Source organism: Lynx canadensis, chromosome C1 (assembly GCF_007474595.2).
Source record: "Lynx canadensis isolate LIC74 chromosome C1, mLynCan4.pri.v2, whole genome shotgun sequence".
In the NCBI taxonomy this organism is placed as follows: domain Eukaryota; kingdom Metazoa; phylum Chordata; class Mammalia; order Carnivora; family Felidae; genus Lynx; species Lynx canadensis.
The window spans coordinates 202,947,236-202,967,741 of NC_044310.1; the positions used below are offsets into that span (position 1 = coordinate 202,947,236).

A 20,506-nucleotide genomic window follows, 5' to 3' on the forward strand; every position below is an offset into this window, starting at 1 on the left:
GTTAAGCATGCCCGGGTTCGACTCCAAACTCCACTATATACAATTTGCATTACCTTGGGAGAGTTTCCTTCAGGGCTAGTGATTGAAGATTCAACAAGCTGGCGTATGTGAGCGCCTTGGAGAGAGGCTGCCAGCCACATGGGAAGCACTGCACAGAGAACTGCTTCCTTCCTGGCCACCATTCAGGGCTTGAGAACCAGACTCTGCAGCCTGGCTCACCCATCACTATCTGCATCTCCTGCGAAATGCAGCAGGGCCCAGCTCCCCACTGAGGCCGGAGCCGGAGTCTGGAAGCAGAGCCTCCGGAAAAGCGTAGGAGTCCAGGTTGCAGCTGCACACACGACACACTAACTTTATTTCACGTTGATACAAAAGTAGATTTTTCTAGAAATGTTCTCTTGTGCCAGAGGGAGAGAGTTGAGTGGCACGTGGCAGGAGGGCGGGGGAGGAGGCCTGAGGGAAGCAGGGAGGGCGGGGGCCAGAGCAGAGGCGTCACAGAGGTAGGGGAGCAGGCAGCAGGGGCTGGGAAAGCAGGAAGGGCTGGGGGTGGCGGCCCTTCGCCCGGTTCTGTCCACACAGACATAGTGGGAGCTTCCAGAACAGGAGATGGGGCCAGGGAACTCAGGCAGGAGAAGACTCTGGGTGGAATTGCTGCCCATGACTCTCCTCGGCTCCTGGCTGTCTGCCAGCTCCCCCCATGGGACGTCTGGGCTCTGACGTGTGAGAGGCTGGGTGGGGCCGCCCCCTCCCGCCCCCTCCCGCCCCCTCCCACTCCCCCTTCCCGACACTCCTCTTGGATGGCTGGCCATGCCCAAGAGGGACCAAGGTTGTGGGGCTGGGGAGTGAGGAGTGGGTACACAGATGGATGCTCACACAGGCAAAGAGGGAGCAGAGGCTGGTTGCCCCCTGAGGGGCCCCAGGGGTCTCACTGGGGCAGCGCCTTGAGGATGGCGTTCACCTCCTCCGCCACAGCAGTCAGAGCAAATTCAAACTGGTCCTGGGGAAGGGCAATGGGAGGATGGTGACGGGGAGCACCGACCTCTGCTTGTGCACCAGGGGCGCTTTTGGGAGGGGGTGCTGGGGAGGTCACTTGGGAGAAGGGGAATTCCTCCTGGGGAAGGTTGGCAGCTACGGTCAAGGCAAAGAGGAACAGTCACCTTAGAGCGGACGAGGCCGGGCCGTTGGTCACGGACATGCTCCAGGGTGGCAGCGATGTCAATCTCCTTTACTCCTGGAGGTCGGAGAGGAGGTTGTCCAGAGGAGGATAGGACCCAGAACGCCTGGAGCATCCTGGGTCGGGAGGCTTGGAGGGGATTGGGCAAAGCCTGGGGGTGTAACAACCTGTCCCTCCTAGAGCTCCTGTGAGCCTGGGTTCTGGAAAGTCTGATCAGGGGCCGGACTGCAGGTACTGTGGGGAAGGTCCTCACCTTTTGCCATGCGGTTCAGTACCATGTCAATGAGGATGTAAGTGCCAGTCCTCCCTGCACCGTCGCTGAAACAGGAGAGGATGACAGGCTCAGCTCAGGACCCGGCAGAAAAGGGGAAGGGGCAGAGGAGACGGGAGGCTTAAGGTGGCGAAGACACTGGTGGAGCCATTAGGGTTGGCTCGAGGAGGGCGTAAGTGAGCTAAGGAGGCAGCAGTCATAGCCCCTTGGCCCTGGGAACTGGGACTTGAGTGGGAGCCTGTGACCCATGGGGTGTCACTTGGGTAGTGGGCCAACCTAAGAGGAGATCCCCAACTCAGTCTTAAGGTGAAGGCAGCAGGAGGGGATGGGACCGCCCCTTCCAGCCTCTGGCCAGGCTTTTGTTCAGCAAACTTTGTGTCAACGGCCAGAGGGTACACGTTCTCCTTTGTGGGCCAAGTACAGTCTCTGTCATACATTCCTTTTTTTTTTTTTTTCCCTTCAACCATTTAAAAATGTGAACACCAGGGGCGCCTGGGTGGCTCAGTCAGTTAAGCGGCCAACTTCGGCTCAGGTCATGATCTCACAGTCCGTGAGTTCGAGCCCCGCGTCGGGCTCTGTGCTGACAGCTCAGAGCCTGGAGCCTGTTTCAGATTCTGTGTCTCCCTCTCTCTGACCCTCCCCCGTTCATGCTCTGTCTCTCTCTGTCTCAAAAATAAATAAACGTTAAAAATTTTTTTTTTAAATGTGAACACCATAGTTAGCTCATGGGCCATTAAAACACACACACATACACACACACAGATAGTGGGACATCTGGGTGGCTCAGTCAGTTAAGTGTCCAACTCTTGGTTTTGGCTCAGGTCATGATCTCATGGTTCATGAGATCAAGCCCCGCATCAGGATCTGTGCTGACAGCACAGAGCCTGCTTGGGATTCTCTCTTTCTCTCTCTCTCTCTCTCTGCCCCTCCCCCTTCAAATACATACATACACACATACATAAAACTAAAAAAAACCCAAAAAACAAACAGATGGTATGCTGAACTTGGCCCATGGGCTTTAGTTTGCCAGCATCAAGGCCGGCAGCATGCATAGGAGATGTACCCGGGGACAGAGAGAGGGCAGGAATCATGAGTGCCCCGCCTCAGAGCCCTCTGGCCTGGGCTGTCCTGTCCCCTTTCATCCCCACCTCTGCCCACAGCCCCTCTTCACGCACCTGCAGTGCACAATGATGGGGCAGGAGCGGCCCCGGTAGCACTTGTTCACTTTCCTGCAACAAGAAATGGGTGTGAGGGTGAGGGGTACCAGCACCCACCTGTGGGCCTCTCTTTCTTCCTTTTCTCCCCACATGCCCAGGGCAGAGGAGGGAAGAGGGCTGGAGAAATGAGTCAGGGCTGGAGGCAAAGAACCAGAGATGGTGTGGGTGGCACTGGGCTTGCCCTGTCACTTCATGAGCCAGGTGCCCACGCTGTGCACCTGGAACAACAACTAATTTAACCTCTTTGAGCCTCAGGTTTCTTACCTGCGAAACGAGGGTGATAATAATAGTAACCTTCTTAGATTTCTCACCGTGATTACATGAGATAATTCGTGTACAGAATTAAGTGTAAGGTTTGACATACAGTAGGTGCTCGATAAATGCAGTACCGTTAATGATAATACATATTAATAGTGACCTCTGCCAGAAGTCCAGGGAGAACAGGCTTTCTGGTGACTTCAAGGGTGGCAATCTTGTCACATTCCTGCTCTGCCCCTCCTTTACCACTGTCCAGGTTGTTCCCCTCTCCACTCAGGCTCCTTGGAGTCCTTACTAGCAGTGAGGTCAGGCAGACCTAGGCACAAAGCTCTTTTGGCCAGGGGAGGACCACTTCTCAGCTCTGAACATTACATTGCTCTCTGTCTCCCTGAATCAGCCTCATCTCAGCACAGGTGTTCTGTGGTTGGGTCGTATTCAGACTTGGGGTCCACTTGGACCCCAGACTCTTTTCTGCTACCCTGATTGCTGCCCTCTCAGGAAGGAACAGGGGGTTTGTCCCTTCCTCAGTGGTCCAGTCTAACCTGCCCTTGTCCCTTATGACTTTTCTGCTTTGAGAGTCACCTGCAGAATCCTGATACCCCCAATGGGCCAGGGCTAGGGAGGACCTCCTTAGGGGTTATTAGATTGTTTCAGGGGAAACTTGGAACTTAATGGCCTTCCCGTCTGATTCCCCCAGGCTTGTAAGGGCTAGGTGACTTCGAATGGTTTTACAGGAGTCCATATGGTTTTCTAGCAAATTGGCTCATGTGTTAGAGAGCTGGGGTTGAACAGAAGTTGCCGAAGTAGTTCCCAATCATTTAATAAGAATGACCATGAATTGCATCTAGAATTAATCGAGCCCTCGCTGTATGCCAGGCACCTAGATTTTTTTACAGACTTTATCCCATTGACTCTTGTAACAACTCCCTAAGTATGGGTCATCATCCTCATTTCACAGGTAAGGAAACAGGGAGATCAAGGAACTTGCTCAGGGTCACTTTTAGCACTTCAAAAAAATATATTTTGCCTTTCCTCTGGTGGACCTTCACTGAACCATACTGATTAAGCAGCAATTTGTTCTGGCTGTCTAATGCCAACTGAGTTTACATAATTCTGGCCTGAAGCAAAGAAATGTAACCTTGTAACTTACCTGTGCAGTCTTAAAAAAACGGTCCGTGCACATAAGGAGTTTTTAAATGAGGAAAACAGGAAATGGCTCTATTACCCCTGGCACTGCTTTTGAGACACCTGTGCCTCAGGCATCAGGGAGCCCAGGTAGAAACCATTATCCTGAGGCTCAGAAACTATCCTCAGCTTCCCACCCCTGCTCAGCACCTGCAGACCCCGGGGTGGGGGGGGGGGGCAGCAGTGTGGGCGAGGCCCCACTAGGGGCAACAGACTCCTCAGCCACCTGTCTGGGGAGTGGAAGACTGACTGGATGCTGGAGGACTGGCCTAGTGGTGGTTTTGTTGTCAGAACTGGGTAAGTCCCCTAGTTAGCTTCCTGTCCCAGCCCCCACCGGCTCCACCGAGTCCCCAGGAATCGGAGATCCTCTGCAAGGCCTTTGATGGTGTTTGTCTCCTCTGAGTCAACACCCCCCCTCCCCCCCCCGCCAGTCCCCAGCTCTCCCAGCAGCCTTCAGGGGGCCCCTGGGCCCACAAGTCCTGATCGGATTGTCCTGTCCATGCAGCGGCCACACCTGCCAATGATCACTTTTGTGACTATGCAACTGGAGAGCGAATACTAGCTGCAGATCACAAAAATGACACTGGCAGCCGTGAGAGGGAGAGAGACAGAGGAGGAGGGGGGAAGAAGGACAGAGTCGGGAGACAGACGGAAGGAGGGTGAGACAGAGATGGTGAGAGGCAGAGATGGCAGGGAGGTGGAGAAAGGGAATGGAGGACAGAACAGGGGAGAGGTGCAGGGAGAGAGATGTGGAGATAAAAAAGTGGGACAGACTCAGCCAGTGAGAGAGACCAAGAGATGAGGGGAGAGGCAGAGTGAGGAGACAGAGAAAGGAAAAGAAGGAAAGAGAGATGGGGAGAAAGAAAAACAGAAGCAAAGAAACAGCAAGTGATAAAGAAGGGGAGATGGGCAGGAGGGAGTGAGAGAGGAGAGGGGACACACGGAATGTGCTGGAGCTCTGAAAGAGCAGCACAGGAGAGGCAAGGAGGCGGGCACCAAGTAGAGGGAGAGAGGGCGAGAGGGAGGGAGCTTGAACTAAGGTGAATCTGGGGGGAGGGGCGGGGGGGTAATGGAGAAGGAGCCAGACCTGGGGAGGTAGGGAGAGAAAGGGGCGAGAGGGACACAGCCAGCAGAACGAGAACGAGAGCGAGCAGAAACGGAGCAGGACCACAGGGGTGGAGGGATGTGCACAGACAGACAGAGCATCAGTCCGGGTTGGGGGGTCTGGAAGGCGGCGGCTGGAGGTCAGAGGCGGAGGCTCCAGGTCAGGCTAGAGCGCCCCTCCCCCGCCCCCCGAACCCCAAACCCCTTGCTCCCGTGCGGACGGCTCTCTCGCCGGCTCCTCGGAGCCTCTCTTGGGGCCGCGCCTCCGCGCAGGCTCGGGACGCTCACCTGCGGAAGTCCAGCAGCGGCCGGGTGGACGCCGGAGTGCCCTCTGCCGGCCAGCTGAGGAAGTGGAACTGCGTGAGCGTTCGCGTCTCCTGGGTCTGCACGTTCTTCAGGTAGAAACTGCGCACCAGGAAGTCCTCGCACCAGATGTGCTCCGACACCAGGTTCACCTGCCCGCGAGGGAACCCAGGCCTGAGCACGGCAGGGCCCCTCCAAGTCCTCCCGGCTTCCCAGGCCGGTTCAAATTCTAAATCCTCCAAGAAGCTTACCCGACTGCCTGCTCCAACTGTCCCAGCTGTCCCCAAGCCCCCTAGTCGTCTGCGTCTCTTATCTGCCGCTCAGGACAACTGGTGGTTTTTCCACCTAGACACAACTATTGCGGGCTTCTTGAGGTCAGAGCTTCTCCTTCCTCTTCCTCACAGAGTCTAGCAAAGTGTCCGTGCCACACACACCACAAAGCTTGATGGACCTCTATAGTTTTATTTTTTCCCTTTAACCATGAGCAACACCAATTTTTAAAAAGTTTAAAAAAGACTGCCGAGTGCTCATCTGATGATGGAATACCTACTCTCCGGGTTCAGGGCTCACCTGGTGATGAGAAGCTTCTAGTGTGCTCTTAGTGACTCTTGTTTTACAGGAGGGGCACCTTCCATGTGTCAGGAACCTGTTCCTGTTTCCTCATCTGGCTTTGCCTCTACCCAGTTCCCCCCCTACCTCGCCTCTCTCCTAAGGAAAAAGTTTGTGTCTGCCTTCTATGGGCAACCTATGTGACTGATGGTATTTCTTTCTTGGCTTTGGCTTCCAGGAAACTCAGAGCTAGGTGAGGCTCAATTAAAGTAGGTCTTAATGTTGGTCTTTGGTTTTACTTATCTTCCCTCTCTCATATACTCTTGACTCTTAGTTGCTTACCTCAGTTTTGGTGGTTTTATGGGTTCATTTCTGTACCTTTCACCTTCGGTCCCGATAAATGCTTTCTGGCCCTAGACTGGACACATATGTGTAGATGTACATGTATGTGTGAATGTGTGTGTGTGCATATGGATGTTTGTATGCATATACATTCATACATGTATGACTGGTTCTCCACCCACTCTCTCCATTCCCACTGTCCCCTGGCTATAGGGGCCTTGCTGACCTCATATACGTGGTAGAGGGAGGACCCCTCATCTGGCCAGTAGCGGTCACACTGCTTGACACCATCCTCCACCAGTGGGGTCAGCATGACGATGACAGTGCAGCCACTCTCCCACACCATCTAGGGACAGAGACTCCGCTCTAACGTCTCTGGGACCCAGCTGGCCCCAGCTGCCCTCAAAGGCCACTGGTCCCTGGAGAAGCCCTCCTTCCAAGAACCTACCTGCCAGAAGTCTGCGATGGTATGGGACAGCGGGCCCTGTGTGGCTATGTAGGCTGGCATTCGAGGGTCGTGCTCAATCTGGGGCAGGGAAGATACATCATGAGCCAGAATGGGACATGCTCCTGGGGAGAGGCTTGGTCAAAGGGAACAGGCCAGGATGTGGGTGAGCTTGAGAAACCCCCATTTCCATGCCAGGATACCCGGCCTCACAATTCCAGGGCCTCAGGTGGGGTGGATGGTGACCAGAAGGTAATGGAGTTCATGCAGGCAGGATATAAATGGGGCAGAGGAGGGGGCTGGAGCTGGGGCCACTTACAATGGGGCTGGCGTTGATGTAATCACTCCGAGAAGGGCTGCTCTCCACCTTCAGCTTGATGCGAGCGTGATCATCTGCACAGACCCCACGTCTCACCTCAGGTGCCCCTCGGTCATTGGGGTGCCGGTCCCTCTGCCACTTGGCCTGAGCCAGGCGGCCAGCCCCTCCCCCAAGCCCTCCAGAGTTCCCAGCAGAGAGAGGGCTGGGCCAGGCTGGCCAGCAGGACTGACTCACAGGGCAGAAAGTCAGGGTGGCGGTTCTTTTTGATGTTTCCCTCCCCCTGGGCGGTGGCACAGGTGTTGGGCTCTGCCTGGTAGGCACACAGGGCCTGCCACTCCTTGGCCAAGCGGTCCCGGTTCCGCAGATGGTCCTCCATGTATGCCTACGGGGATAGCACAGCCTGGCTCCGGCCCACACCCTCAGCCCTGCCTCTCCCACCATCCTGTCCCTTCACCGGCTCTGGGCCCGGGCCCAGTCCTGACCAGAATCATGTGCCCTGTGGAGATGTCCATGTTGGCCTGGGCGGGCTCCTCGCACCAGGATGGCGTGCTGCTGTGGGAGCTGGGGCTGGCCTGGGCCGCATCACTAAACTGGGAGGACACGCTGCTCACGCGAGAAGGTTCCGGCGGGCCCTCCGCCCGGGTGAACAGGGACTTTGTGGCCATGTGCTGGCGGCACAGGTCCTGCAGAAGAAAAATCAGGCAGGGTCCCAGGCCCCTTGAAGCCTTTTCAGAAGAGCCCTGGGTTCAATTCTAGGCTTATCCTTGATTGATTTTATAGGAAATCCTTCTCCTGTGGGGTAGGCTTTTCTACCCTGGACCTCATCCTTTTCAAGGGTGTTCTGTTTGGGGGGTGCCTATGAGAACTTCAGATATTAGAGGGGAATCCCAGAACCCCAGAATTGTTGCATTGGGAAGAACTTTAGGAACAATCTCCCAATTCCCATCCGTTCGAAATGCCCCCACGATACCCCAGCTTGGGCTTCTGTAGCCTCTGCCTGGATATTCCCAAGGATGTGTGCTCACTCCCCATCCAACACCCCACCCTCACCCCATGTGCGACCCAGACTCCCAAGCCCCTTCCATTTCCCTGTCATCAACCAGCTTTTGGGGCTGCACACCTGGTACTCAAAGGTAGTGTCACCGTGGGCTCCCTCGGGCCCCAGGGCTGCCAGGCGCTCCTTGTCCCGCTGCCGTGCATGCTGCCGCACACACAAAGCCACTGCCAGAGCCACCAGCAGCCCGGCCACACCCGCCAGGGCCACCAGAGTGAGTAGCACGGAGCGCATGGGAGAGGTGCCGTGGGCCGGCCGGGGAAGGACTGCGGCTGCCTCCTCCCTCTGTGGGAACAAGGCTAGAATCAGGGGAGGTGGCGGCAGGGGAGAGGTAGGAGCCGTTCCTCAGCCCTGTCCTCCCCTGCCATACGCCATACTCCCTGCTAGGGTGTCTCCTGGGGCAAAGCTGAGAGGGCAGGGCATGGTGGCACAGGCAGAAGGTTTCAGATAGACCCAAGGTCCTCCTTCTCAGTCCCCATAGACGAGCTCAACCACACTGCACTGCCTGAAACTTACTGGATGACCCCACCCCAGGAGTTTTTGCATTTAAACAATGGATATAGAGAAGTTTGGAGACACAGCAAGGAATCGAATAGTAGAATGGGAGGCATCAGTGTTGGATGCAGAATAGAAATCTAGTTTGAGTTTAGGGGTGCCTGGGTGGCTCAGTTGGTTAAGCTTCTGACTCTTGATTTCATCTCAGGTCGTGATCTCATGGATTGTGAGATCGAGCCCAGTGTTGGGCTCAGTGCTGACAGCATGGAGCCTGCTTGGGATTCTCTCTCCCTCTCTCTCTGCCCCTCCTCTGCTCACACTCTCTCTCAAAATATTAACTATAATTAAAATCTATAAATTATATGTTTTATAATTATATTTGAATTTAGTGTCCTTTCTGCATAGGATCTTCCCTTAAAATTTAGAGATTTTGTTCCAGAAGGCTATGGACATCTCAGGTCGTTACTCCAAGCAGGAGGCCTTCCTATGGAAGGCTGGTCCAGCAATAGGGGCTGGGGGTCGCGGGAAGAGCCGCCACTGGGGCCATCTGCTGGCCAGAAGGGAAACTGCAAGGGGGAGGGCTGCTTTGGCAAAGCCAGCGGGCCAGCCAGGTCCAGGAGTTTCAGCTCTGGTTCTCCTGCCAAGTTTGCCCCCATCTCTTGCGGGCCACGTCAGCCCTCTGGGGTTTCAGCTGATTCTTCAGTTCTCATACCTGTCCCACTCCTGTCTGCAAGATCTGGAGCCCTGTCTGTGCTTCCAGTTCTGATTTCACCAGCCCTGCAGGGAAGATGTAGGTCAGACTCTCTCCAGCCACATGTGGTCCCCACCCCCTGTCATGCTATGCTAGGTGGCAGGCAGGGCCTGTGTGCGCTGGAAATATTTCAAGGTGGGGGCATCAGCCACAGGCCTAGGAATGTCCTACTAGGGCTGGGGCTGGGACCAGGCAGTATTTACCAGCTTGCTGGGTAACATCAGCCAAAGACAGGTTCTGTTCATTATGTCGGATGCGGAAGGTGAGGGCCGGTCCCACCACACTGCCAAACAGGAGCTATATTACTGCCTCACCCACCACAGACCCCAGACTGTAACAGAGAGGCCAACTCTGGCCCTCTCCCCATGAGAAAAGGAAGCTGAGGCTGAACAGAGATGCCCTATAGGGATGTTTGAGGCCCAAGAAATGCTGGAGGAGGCCAGCATCCAGTGTGTGTGTGTGTGTGTGTGTGTGTGTGTGTGTGTGTGTGGCGGGGGTGCCTGCCTTGGCCACTCACCAAGACTTTGTCTTCCCTTCCTTCCCTGAGTCCCACCAGCCACCTCTCCCCTCAAGCTACCTTCTAGATACCAGATACCAGCCCCACCTGATGTTGATGAAGCTGCCCGAGGACACGTGAACATGCTCAGCTAGGATCTCCAGCAGCTTCACTCCCGCAGCCAGACTCAGGGGCCTGGAGGCAGGGAGCGAGCAGAGAAAGGAAAGCGGGGATCCTTTTAGCCACTTCCTTGAAACAAGCCACCTCCAAGGATGCAGAGCAGCTCACTCCCCACTCCAACCCCCATCCAATTCACATCTGGATTTCTGCTCTGTTTCTTGCCCAGGCAGGCCAACCCACCCCCCATCCTCCGGGAGGGTAGACTAGAAATCTTCCCCAGGCTGAAGCCCTTACTTCTGGTCAGTGACAATGTAGCCGTACTCCTCTGCTGATGGCTGAGCTGAGGGCGGCCTCACCACTGTGGGCTGGCTCTGGCCCAGGGAACTTTTCTTCTCCAGCAGGACCGGTGTGGCAGGGTGGCCAATAGCTTTGGGGGGCTCAGAGGATCCAGAGATCAGCACCCGCTGGGCTTTACTGGAAGTGGGGCTGGCAGTGGGGTATCCAGGAAGGGAGGGTGTGGGGGGCGGAGGCTCCACTGTGTGTCCACCCTGCACCTGCTCTTCCACTGTCTGTTTAGAAGAGAGGATAGAGGGGCACCTGGGTGGCTCGGTCGGTCAAGCGTCTGACTTTGGCTCAGGTCATGATCTCACAGTTTGTGAGTTCAAGCCCTGCATCAGGCTCTCTGCTGTCAGCACAGAGCCCGTTTAAGATCCTCTGTCCCCCCCTCTCTCTCTGCCCACCCCTCTCTTTCTCTCTCAAAAACAAATAAGCATTAAAAAAAAAAGGATAGAGGTATGATCTCTGGACAGTAGAGGGGATAGGGGAATGGGGGTCCACATCCCAACTCTGAGGTCCCTAAAGAGGACCTCTGGACTTGTTTCTTTCTACCCAGGGCCCAGGGCAACACTGGGCACAGAGAGGTTACCCAGAAAAGTGAGTCAGGTGGATGAATGGATGAATAAAGGATTGAATGAGTGCAGCATGGTCAGTAATGGTCTGCAAGATGGGGCTGGAGTGGGGAGAGCCTCTGGAGTGAGGGAAGGTGGCGTTAGGAGAGAGGTGAACAGGCTGGTGATAGGTTTTAGACTTCTGTGTAGCCACAAAATCGCAGAAGTCCAACATGTGAAAAAGAGAGAGCTCTTCAGGCTACAGGGGGGCCAGGAGCATGCATGCTTGCAACTCCCCCTTCGCCTAGGGATCCTCAGAGCAGGGCCTGAAATGACTATAGTGAAAAAAAGCAGCGAGTCGAGAATTCCAGCTTCTAGACCCAGCTCTGCCATCAACCTGAAGTGAGATCTTAGGCAATGACTTGCAGTCCCTGGGCCTGGGTCCCCCCCTGCTCCCCGCCGCCCCAAATGAAGAGGTGTGGAGGACACAGATTTGGGTCCCGATGCTGAGGTTTAGATTTGGACAAGGGGGTTTGCTGGCAGGGGCTCTGAGGGCCAGGGAGGTGCCACAAACTCACTTTCTTGTTGTCAGCTCCGACGTTTACAGCCCCTCCTGTAGAGACAGGAAAAACAAGACTTTGGGCAAAGGGTCAAGGCCAAGGCCAAGGTCCACACAACATGGGCGGGAGAGAGGGCCAGGGGCCCCGAGCCTGCTGTGGCCTCTTTTCCCTCAGTCAGTGACCCAGCCCTGTCTTTGGTCTGATCCTAAGCATGGCCTCAAGCCTGTTTGCTTCTACCTTATAATTGTTTTCTCAGCTTCTCCCTGTGTTATTGGCTGAACCTCTCAAAACTATTCTTTATTTAGTCCCCCCACTACCCATCAATTATTGGCTTCACCTTTGCATTGGCCTCTCCCTTCCTTAGAGGCTGTTATCATCCACCCACCTTCCTTGGTGCCTAGTGATCCCTGCTCATACCCCCTTTGGCTTCTTCCATTACTCCCACCCTGCAGGTCTTTCCTGCTCTAACTCAGCTTACCACCCCACTCCCTTGCTTCCTGCTCTTGGCAGGCAATGACCCTGTGCTTGTGTCTCAAAAGAACTCCCTTCCCTGACCCTGACCCTTCCCCTCTAGGCTGCTCCATGTGGTCTTGAGAGATGGGGGCAAGACGCCATCACGGAGCTGGTAGTTGCTAGTTTCTCTGCCTGGACACTCACCCAGATTTCGTCCTGAGCCCTTGGGCAGCAGCTGCAGCAGGGTTGAGAGGCTGGAGAGCTGCTCAGGGGTCAGCTGACGCAGCTCCACCCCATAGCCCGCCAGCACAGATGCCAGTCTCTGCAGAGTCACATCTGCTGGGAGCAAGACGCAGAGCTCATGGCGAGAGGGTGGTGGTGAGATGAACTTGTGGGATGTGCTGGGGGTGGGGGAGGGTACTAGCACATTTAAGAGCTTCTTTTCAAACACCAGGAAACTGATGCCCTCCACCTTCCAGCCCTTGTCCACACTTTGGGGGAAAGGCCTTCCTAGGGCCAAGACCAGACTTCAGGCCCACCATGGACATCGCGACTCTCCAGCTGAAGGAGTTATGTCAGCTCCACCCCCTACAGTATCCCCACTGCCCACCTAGTGCCTGGCAGAGATTAGGGTTGTCAGTGGACATTAATTAAATGTATGAATGACTTTAAGGGCAGATTAATGAATGCATGGAAGTTAGGAAGGAGACCCCGAATGCAGCGCCCACAGGAGGGGAATGGATGCTGAGAACTCCATTACCTGGCTGCTCTGCTGGAGAAGGAAGCTTCTCCCTGTGACCTTCTAGCCCTTCTTCCTCGTAGCCCTCTGAAGAATCCTTTGGCCGGCTGCTGCCCCCTTGCTCTGGCAGCCTCGGTGCCCTGGCCCTGCTGGGCACTGGCAGCTCCTGGGCCAGGTAGAAAAGCCCTGATTCCTGGAAAAGCTGACCAGGTGAAGGCCCTGGAGGGTCCCCGTAGGAGTGGTCAGAGTGAGCCCCAAACATGCCCTTGGAGGCAGTTCTGCTGAAGAGGGCAGAAGGCTCGGCCTTGGGTATGGGGCCGACACTGACCATCCCGGGTGAGCTCTCTGAGCCCCGAGAGCCATCGCGGGAGCCAAACTGTGGGGAAATCAGAGATCCAGGTGAGAGCAGATGTCAGGGCTCGGGGATAGGTGTTGGGGTGGGGCCGGTGTTTAAAGCTCACCTGATGAAACAGGTAGGGCTGCAGCAGGGCAGGTTCATAGCTCAGGGCAGGGTGGGGGGCCTGCGGGGGTAGCAGCAGATGCTCCAAGAGGGGGGGCAGCAGTTCAGCCTGCAGAGAGGACAGTGGAGAGCCCACCCCCCCACCACTCCCACCCACTGGAGGTTGAGGAAGCCGGTGCTGGGCAGCAGGGGTGGAGCCAGTAGGGATGCCCTGTAAAAGCAGCTCCCCAGCAGAACCAGGTCTCCTGGGCACCAAGCCAGATCTGGGGAAGAAAGCAAAGTGTATGTGTGTGTGTGTTGGTTGCACGGGGCAAGGGTGTACAGAGCCTACAGGACACAGAGATGGTGGGACCAGACAGGCTCAGCAGTTTACAGTAAGCCTGACCTCTTAAAAAAATGAGGTAGTCTCAGGGAAAGAGACAGTAGCATGGGGAAGGACCAGAGGGCCAAGCCTGGGCATAGATCATTGCCTCCCGGGTAAGCATGCCTGGGTCCCTGAAACACAGCGGCAGAGGTTAGGGAAGAGTGAGGCAGGGGATGGAAAAGGAAAGAACGGGTACAGGGGAAGGCAGCCAGGTACCTCTCTAGATAAACTGGGGCTACAGTTTGCCTCGTTTCCCCTATATTCATATGCCCACACCTGGCCTTCAAACACTCAGTACTGTGCCCCTCGACTCTACCCTCCCACCCCACTCTGCCTTTTTTCTCCTGGTATCATCACTTGAGCCCCACGACCCTCATTTACTTTCCTCTGCTTTGCAGGGTCTGAACAATGCTTTCATAGGCCCTAACTACAAAAAGATGATGCTCTTTCCACATATTCCACATAGCAATGAAATGGAACATTAAACAACTTCAGTATGACAAAACTCATATTTGTCCCATGCTGACCCTTTGATGCTTCTTTTAAATTATGAAATGTCCAAGTTTTCAAAAATTTTTTTTTTGCTGTTTTACTGGATCCCCGGGGATGAGCTCAGCTCCTACTAAGCATGTGAACACGCCAGATGACCACTCCTGAACCTCTTTTCCTTTGCCTTAGGCTGCTGACCTTGGTGGTCACTTCCCTCTGTCTATTAGGAAGACCACAGGCCCACCAGCCTTTCTGTGCTCGAGCTGTTGAGAAAAGATGCCTACCTGTCCCTTGGACGGGGCTCTGGGGGGCGAAGCCTGGGGATGCGCTCCATCTCCTGGGAGATCACATACTGGGTGAGGTCATCGTGCCAGGACAATCCTGCCAGGGGACAGGATAGGGTGAGGTTGGCTCGGGACAGTCTGAGGGCCCAGTAACGGTGAAAATCAAAACCGCACTCCCTACCCGGCAGTGTACTGAGTTTGGTAGAGCAGAGGGGCAGTGGAGGCGCTCCAGAGACTTGGTGGCTGATCTGAGCTGCCCTCTTCCCAGTCTCAGGTACAGATTTGGGAGTCAGACTGCCTCCAGTGAAACTAAGTTTGCCACTTACTCATTGTGTGACTTGGGGCAAATTGCTGAACCTGTCTGAGCCTCAATTCTCTCTTCTGTAAAATGGGGGTTTATACCTCCTAAGACTGTGATAATTAAAATAACCTAATGTAAAATGGTATGAACTGTACCTGTCACGTTGTGAACTTTAAACAGCTGCTCTTATTATTGCCATCATTATCCCTCCTATTCTTATTTTTTTTGACCCTGAACCTTGCTTTTCTTTATTGGTAAGGTGGGAAAAAGACATACTTCATGGGGCTGTTGTGAAGATCAAGTGCAATCAGGGAAATGAAAGTGCTTAGAAAACTCCAAAGCACTGCACACATTTTAAACCTTCACCACCACCCCCGCCTCCACCACCACCATCAATTATCTTGTGCTGACGCAGATCTGTCTGACTCTTGCCTTTCATGAAACTGCTCTCAGGAAAGGTCAGTCACCTATTCTAAAGGAATAATCTCCCACTCTCTACTCCCATTCCTTCTTCCTTGCTTCTGAATTAATAGTCTGCTCTTAACTCATATTCTAGGACCTACTAGCATCCATACTTGCCTTCTTGCCTATGAACATTAGATAGCTCATCCTATTTAGGGCCAATCCCTCCAGTTAAGCACTAGATTTCATCCCCTACTATCTACTCATGAACATCTTCTCTGCAATTTCCCCCTATTTCCTATATGATCATTTTTCTCTGCTCTCTACTGAATTATTCTCTTTAGCATACAAACATGATGGAGCTCCTTTCAACTTAAAAAGTTACTGCATGACCCCACATTCCTCTCCAGCTCTCACTCCATTTCTTTCCTTTTCTTTGCAGCAAGACTCCTTGAAAATGTTATCTGTGCTGGCTGTATCCAATTCTTTTCCTCTCATTCCCTTTGAATCCACTCTATTCAGGATTTTATTCCCACCTATTCTACCAAAACTATTTTCATCAAAATCGCCAGTGACTTCTGCATATCTAAAGCCAGTGGCCAGTTCTCAGATCTCATCCCATTTCATCTATCATCATTATTTGATACCATTGATCGCTCCTTCCTCTGCAATACACTTCCACTTGGCTTCTAGAACACTAGACATTCTTGTATTTCCTCCTACCTCATTGGTTCCCCTTTCTCCGTCTCCTTTGTTGGTTCCTCTCCTTGTCCTGGTCCTCTTAATATTATAATTCTCTAGGCCTCTTCTTCACATACACTAAAGCCTTTGCTTATCTCATCTACATCATGGGTTTAATTGCAATTTATATCTCCACTCTGGAATACTCCATATTTCAAAACCCAACCTCATACTCTCAGCTTCCCACTGTACTTGAATGAACGTCTTTTTTTTTCATTTTTTATTTATTTTAGAGAGACAGAGAGAGAGGGAGAGTGAGAGAGAGAATCCTTAGCAGGCCCTGCACTCAGCACAGAGCCTGACATGGGGCTTGAGCCCGCAACCCTGGGATCATGACCTGAGCCGAAATTAAGAGTCAGATGATCAACTGACTGAGCCACCCAGGTGCCCCTTGAAAGAACATCTTAAATTCCTCCCTGCAACCACCTGGTCCATGCCACATTCATCTCTTACATGAGTCACTGCGGTAGCTTTTAATGATCTCCCTGCTTCTACCCTAGACTCCCTTCAGTCTATTCTCAACAACAGCAAGCATGACCCTTTTAAGGTAGACGTGAGATTATGCGCCCCTAGGCTCAAAACCTTGTGATGGGTTCCTCTTTTACTCAGAGTAAAGACAACAATTTTCTTATAAGGCCCTACAATGATCTGCGTCTCTTCCCCCCATACCTATCTGACTGCATCTTCCACTTTCCCTATCACTCCTCTATAGCCACACCATAGAGGTGTTCTCCATGATGTTCCTCAAACTCATGCTTCTGCTTTAGTAAAGGCTTTTGTTCTAGCTGTTTGATCAGCTTGAAACACTGCCCCCAGATAACCTTCTGGAAAACACCTCCACTGCCTTGATGTCTTTGTTCAAATTTCACAGTCTCAAAAAAGTCTACCTTGACTACCCAGGTTGATACTGAAGCTTCCTACCCGACCATTTCTGACCTCTTTATCATGCTGTAATATTTGTAATTTTTTCCATGTCACTTATCACCTTAAAACATACTATATGTTTGCTAACTTATATATTGCATTCCCTCCCTAAATTCCAAAATGTAAGCCCCAATACACAGAGATCTTTGTCTGTTTTATTCCCTGATACATCCCAAGCACCTAAAACTAAGCTTATATAGTAAATCCTCAATAAATAGTTGTTGAACAAGTGAATTTTATGAGTGGAGTGATCTGGTCAAGCACTCCAGGATTCATGGTTCTGGAGCACTCAGTTCCAGGGAGTGTGCTGGCCCTAGGGAGACGGATGCTGGTCTCTTCCAGTGGCTCCTTCTAGAAGCCTCCTCTAGACTCTTCCAAAGAGTCTGAGTGTGGACAGCCCATCTCTATGGCTCCACCTCCCACTCCTGTCTTGCCCCCTTCTCTAGCAAGGTCTGTGAAGGTGAGGCTCCAGAAGTAGGTGTGAAAAGAATGTTTCATAAAGAGAAACCCTTGAGTCAGGTGCACGCTCACTTCCCCACCCTATGCAACCAAGTTTCCAAGGCCTCTCTTTCAGTGCAGCTAGACCTCACCTTGGGACATGAGCTGTCGGAGCACACTTTGTAAGCGCTGAAGAACTGGGGAGGTGACTTGCAAAAGGGGCCGGGCTTGCCCCACTCCCACCTGGCATTGTCCAAACAAGCCATCTAAGAGCACAAAAGTGGTGTCAGTAGGGGGCTTGGACAAGAGGCTTTCTAAAGTCCAGGTTGCAAATGGGCACTACCCTCTCCATCTCCTCTCTTGGCTTCAGAACCCTGCTCCTTCAGGCCCTTCCCACTTCTCCCCAGGACTAGTACCACTTCCCCCCCCCCCCGAACTCCCCCACACTTCTTTCTTGTTGTGTTCCCCGTCTTGTAAATCCTATGCCTGAGCCTCACTCACCCTGAATACAGACTTCAAGGTGAGAGCAGAGTCTGCGGTCAAACAGACAGCCTGTAGGGGGAAAGGTGAGCTGCTCAGACATCCACACACATAGAATGGTCGGAGGATGAACAGGCTGGGAAAGGGGGAAGGAGATGGGGTCCATTCTTTCATTCTAAGAAAGGATTGAAGCTGGGAGGAGAGTAGGGAAGAGGCCTAGAATTCTTAAGAGAAGGAAGCACAGGATCTGACTTTGGATTTTAAGGATCTGAGAGCCTGGATAGTTTCCCTAAAAACCTCAGTTTGCTTAACTGGGTGATGGGGAGAAGCCTTCCAGGTGCATGGGGGTAGTAGAGGATCATATACTTCTACTCTCATAGAATTACTACGGGGACATTTTTGGCCAAATTCTGAGAAGGGACTTTCCTCCCCAAATCTCCCAAAGCATCCTAACTATGATAAGTTGGGACTCAGAAGTGATGGAAACCCTAGCACACCTTCCCTCCGTGTGGGAAAGGGGTAAGCGTGGGGTGTCTCTAGGGCAATGCTCCCCACACTGTTGCTGAGGTCAGCGGCTCCAGAGCCGCTGGCGCTGTCCACGGTGCTGAAGCTCTGAGTCTGAGGCCGCCCAGGGCTAGCCTGGAAGCAGTTATGGGGGAGGGAGGGGAGCTAGGGTCAGGAATCTCCACAGACCTGACCCCTCCACCGTTCTAGACTTCATTTGCCACCCTACCAACCCACAGTGCCACAGGAAGTACCCTGTATTGGCCTCCAAACCAGGTGGGGAAAGAGGGCGTCAGTGAGGCTGCGCCCCTTCCCCCACGCACCCCACCACCCCACCCTCCCCCGGCCCATGAGTCAGCGCTGACTGTCTCTGTCCGCTCAGATGTGAGTCAGCATCGGCCTGGCAGTGGGGAGGGGGACAGGAAAGGACCCCTCTCCCTTTACCCTCTTTTGCCGCCTCCCCTAGCTGTTTTCCTCTTATTGGAGATCCGATGGCAGCAATCTGCCTCTCTGGGCTTAAAGAGAAACCCTGGTCCCTCCTTGGGTCTGATCCTCTTCTGGGAGCTGGGATCCCGATGCTCTTGACCCTGATTCCTACCGCCCGGACATCAGCGCTGCCTCTTCCTACCCCTATCCCCTACCCCCAATCCCTGAGCGCCAGTCACCACTCTTTGGCGCCTCGGCGCGACTTGCTTCTCTCGTGGTGTTGTAGCCCGTCTCTAAATCCTTCTGTCCATATGCACCCCCATTCCTCCTCCCAAACCCGCAATCTTTCCCGGAGTCTGTTTCTCTTAGGTCCCGCCCCCGTATTCCCAGCCCCACCTCCAGGCCTACGCCCCTTTCCTCTCAGTCGCCCTCTCATCTTCCCCATCTCACAGTGCTTCCCCCTACCCTACTCCAGACACCATACATTCTACCTGAGCTTCCTACCTTCTCCCCACCCCCCACCGAGTTTTGCTCCCGGCACCATACTTCCCCCGCCCCCCCCCCCCATTTCCTCCTGACCGTGGGCACTAATGGCGCTGCAGCCTCCCGGGCGGCTGCTCAGCAGCAGGAGGCAGACGAGCACCCGGAGACCCCCGGATCCCCCGGGACCCCCAGGCCGCCGCGGGCGCCGCATCCTTCGGGGCTCGGCGCGCTCGCTCCCCTGCCACAACCGCAGCAACGCTGGCCGGAGCCAGCCAGAGGGGCCGAGGCGGGGCCTGCCACTCCCCACCCACCTACGAGGCGGGGTCTAGACGCCCCTCTCGCGGCAACTCCGCCAACCCTGGGCGGGTGGTGACGACATCTCCACCCCCGGCTCTTACGCTTATTTGCGTCAGGCGTGGCGTAAGAGCTCTGCCTTAGAGGGGTGCCGACCCGCCCCACGTCTCCTCCGCCAAATAGTAGGTGCTTCACTAGAATTCTCACTTGGCCCCACCCCCTTTTGACCTTTGCTTTTCCCCAAGGACTACCACCTCTGTCACCCAGTCCCAGGGTTGGAGAAAAAGGTTAAGTTAGGTGGGGCCCAGGAAATACATGTGAGTCGGTTAGTATAAATCCTAAAATGAGCATAAAAGTGAGTAGAATAGGTACCGTTACGCGTCTCAATTAATGGTACTGGTATCATCCTTAACAGCAGGGATGGTTATATGTGTGTGCCTGGATTCCAGTTCTAGCAATGCCACCTACTGCGAGTATAACTTTGGGCAAGTTGCTTAACCTCTCTGCGCCCAAGTTTCCTGACGTGTAAAAGAAGAGGTGCCAATAATTCCTACCTCGCAAGGTGGTTGTGAGGATTACACGAGTTAACGCATGTGGGTCACTTAGAGCAAGGACTGCACTGGCATATACTAAACACATGATGCATATTCTCTTTTGTTATTAGCCTTGACTCCCCTTTCTTTCTCCTTTCTTTCTTTCTTTCTTTCTTTCTTTCTTTCTTTCTTTCTTTCTTTCTTTCTTTCTTTCTTTCTTTCTTTCTCTACCTGCAAAATATATCTCCCATCTAGTCCTTTCCTCCATACTCACTACTTTATCTAAATCACGGTGCTTTTTCATCACCAATATTATTGTAATCATCTAACTAGTCTCCTGTTTTTACTCTTCTCGCCCAATAAGGTAGGGAGTGAGCTTTCTAAAGTTCAGATTTGATCACTTTATTCTCTTACTTTTCAGGGAAAATTTTCCAAAATACAAGAAAAGATAGTGGTGCATAGTAAATACTCAATATACATATCATCTAGACTTAACAGTGACTGCTGTTTTGCCAGATGTGTTTCTTTTTAGTATTTAAGAGTAAATGATAGACATCATATTTCCCTTATAAATATCTCATTATGTATCTCCAGGAAATAAGGGTATTTCCCACATAATCCAAATGCCTTTATGACATCTAACAGAATTTACAGTAATTCT

At 53.3% G+C, this 20,506-nt stretch overlaps 1 protein-coding gene across 2 annotated transcripts; it reads right to left on the reverse strand.

Moving 5' to 3' along the window:
• Positions 1-325: 325 nt before the first annotated feature.
• PTPRN (protein tyrosine phosphatase receptor type N) lies at positions 326-19,253 on the reverse strand. 2 transcript variants are annotated; one of them, XM_030327201.1, is made up of 23 exons: positions 19,115-19,253; positions 17,627-17,677; positions 17,278-17,391; positions 14,320-14,416; positions 13,184-13,445; positions 12,744-13,098; positions 12,188-12,319; positions 11,549-11,583; positions 10,378-10,652; positions 10,072-10,158; positions 9,671-9,750; positions 9,429-9,493; positions 8,288-8,506; positions 7,650-7,850; positions 7,402-7,549; positions 7,168-7,241; positions 6,852-6,929; positions 6,630-6,749; positions 5,498-5,664; positions 2,621-2,674; positions 1,428-1,492; positions 1,158-1,231; positions 326-997 (listed from the first exon to the last, which is right to left on the reverse strand). In XM_030327201.1, exons 1-23 carry the CDS (start codon positions 19,227-19,229, stop codon positions 926-928), a joined length of 2,940 nt encoding a protein of 979 aa, XP_030183061.1. In that variant the 5' UTR covers positions 19,230-19,253; the 3' UTR covers positions 326-925. The 2 variants fall into 2 exon arrangements, with proteins under 2 accessions (XP_030183061.1, XP_030183060.1); XM_030327200.1 differs by having other exon boundaries at positions 12,188-12,322; positions 19,115-19,245.
• Positions 19,254-20,506: the final 1,253 nt, after the last annotated feature.

What these genes read in the sequence shown, in the direction of transcription:
- PTPRN (XM_030327200.1), bottom strand. Translation starts at nt 19,229, where the DNA reads ATGCGGCGCCCGCGGCGGCCTGGGGGTCCCGGGGGATCCGGGGGTCTC. An exon ending in TGCAGACAGGAGTGGGACAG is followed by an intron (nt 8,507 to 9,428) that starts GTATGAGAACTG and finishes TTGTTCCCACAG; the next exon opens with AGGGAGGAGGCAGCCGCAGT. An exon ending in ACATCAACGCCAGCCCCATT is followed by an intron (nt 6,930 to 7,167) that starts GTAAGTGGCCCC and finishes TCCCTGCCCCAG; the next exon opens with ATTGAGCACGACCCTCGAAT.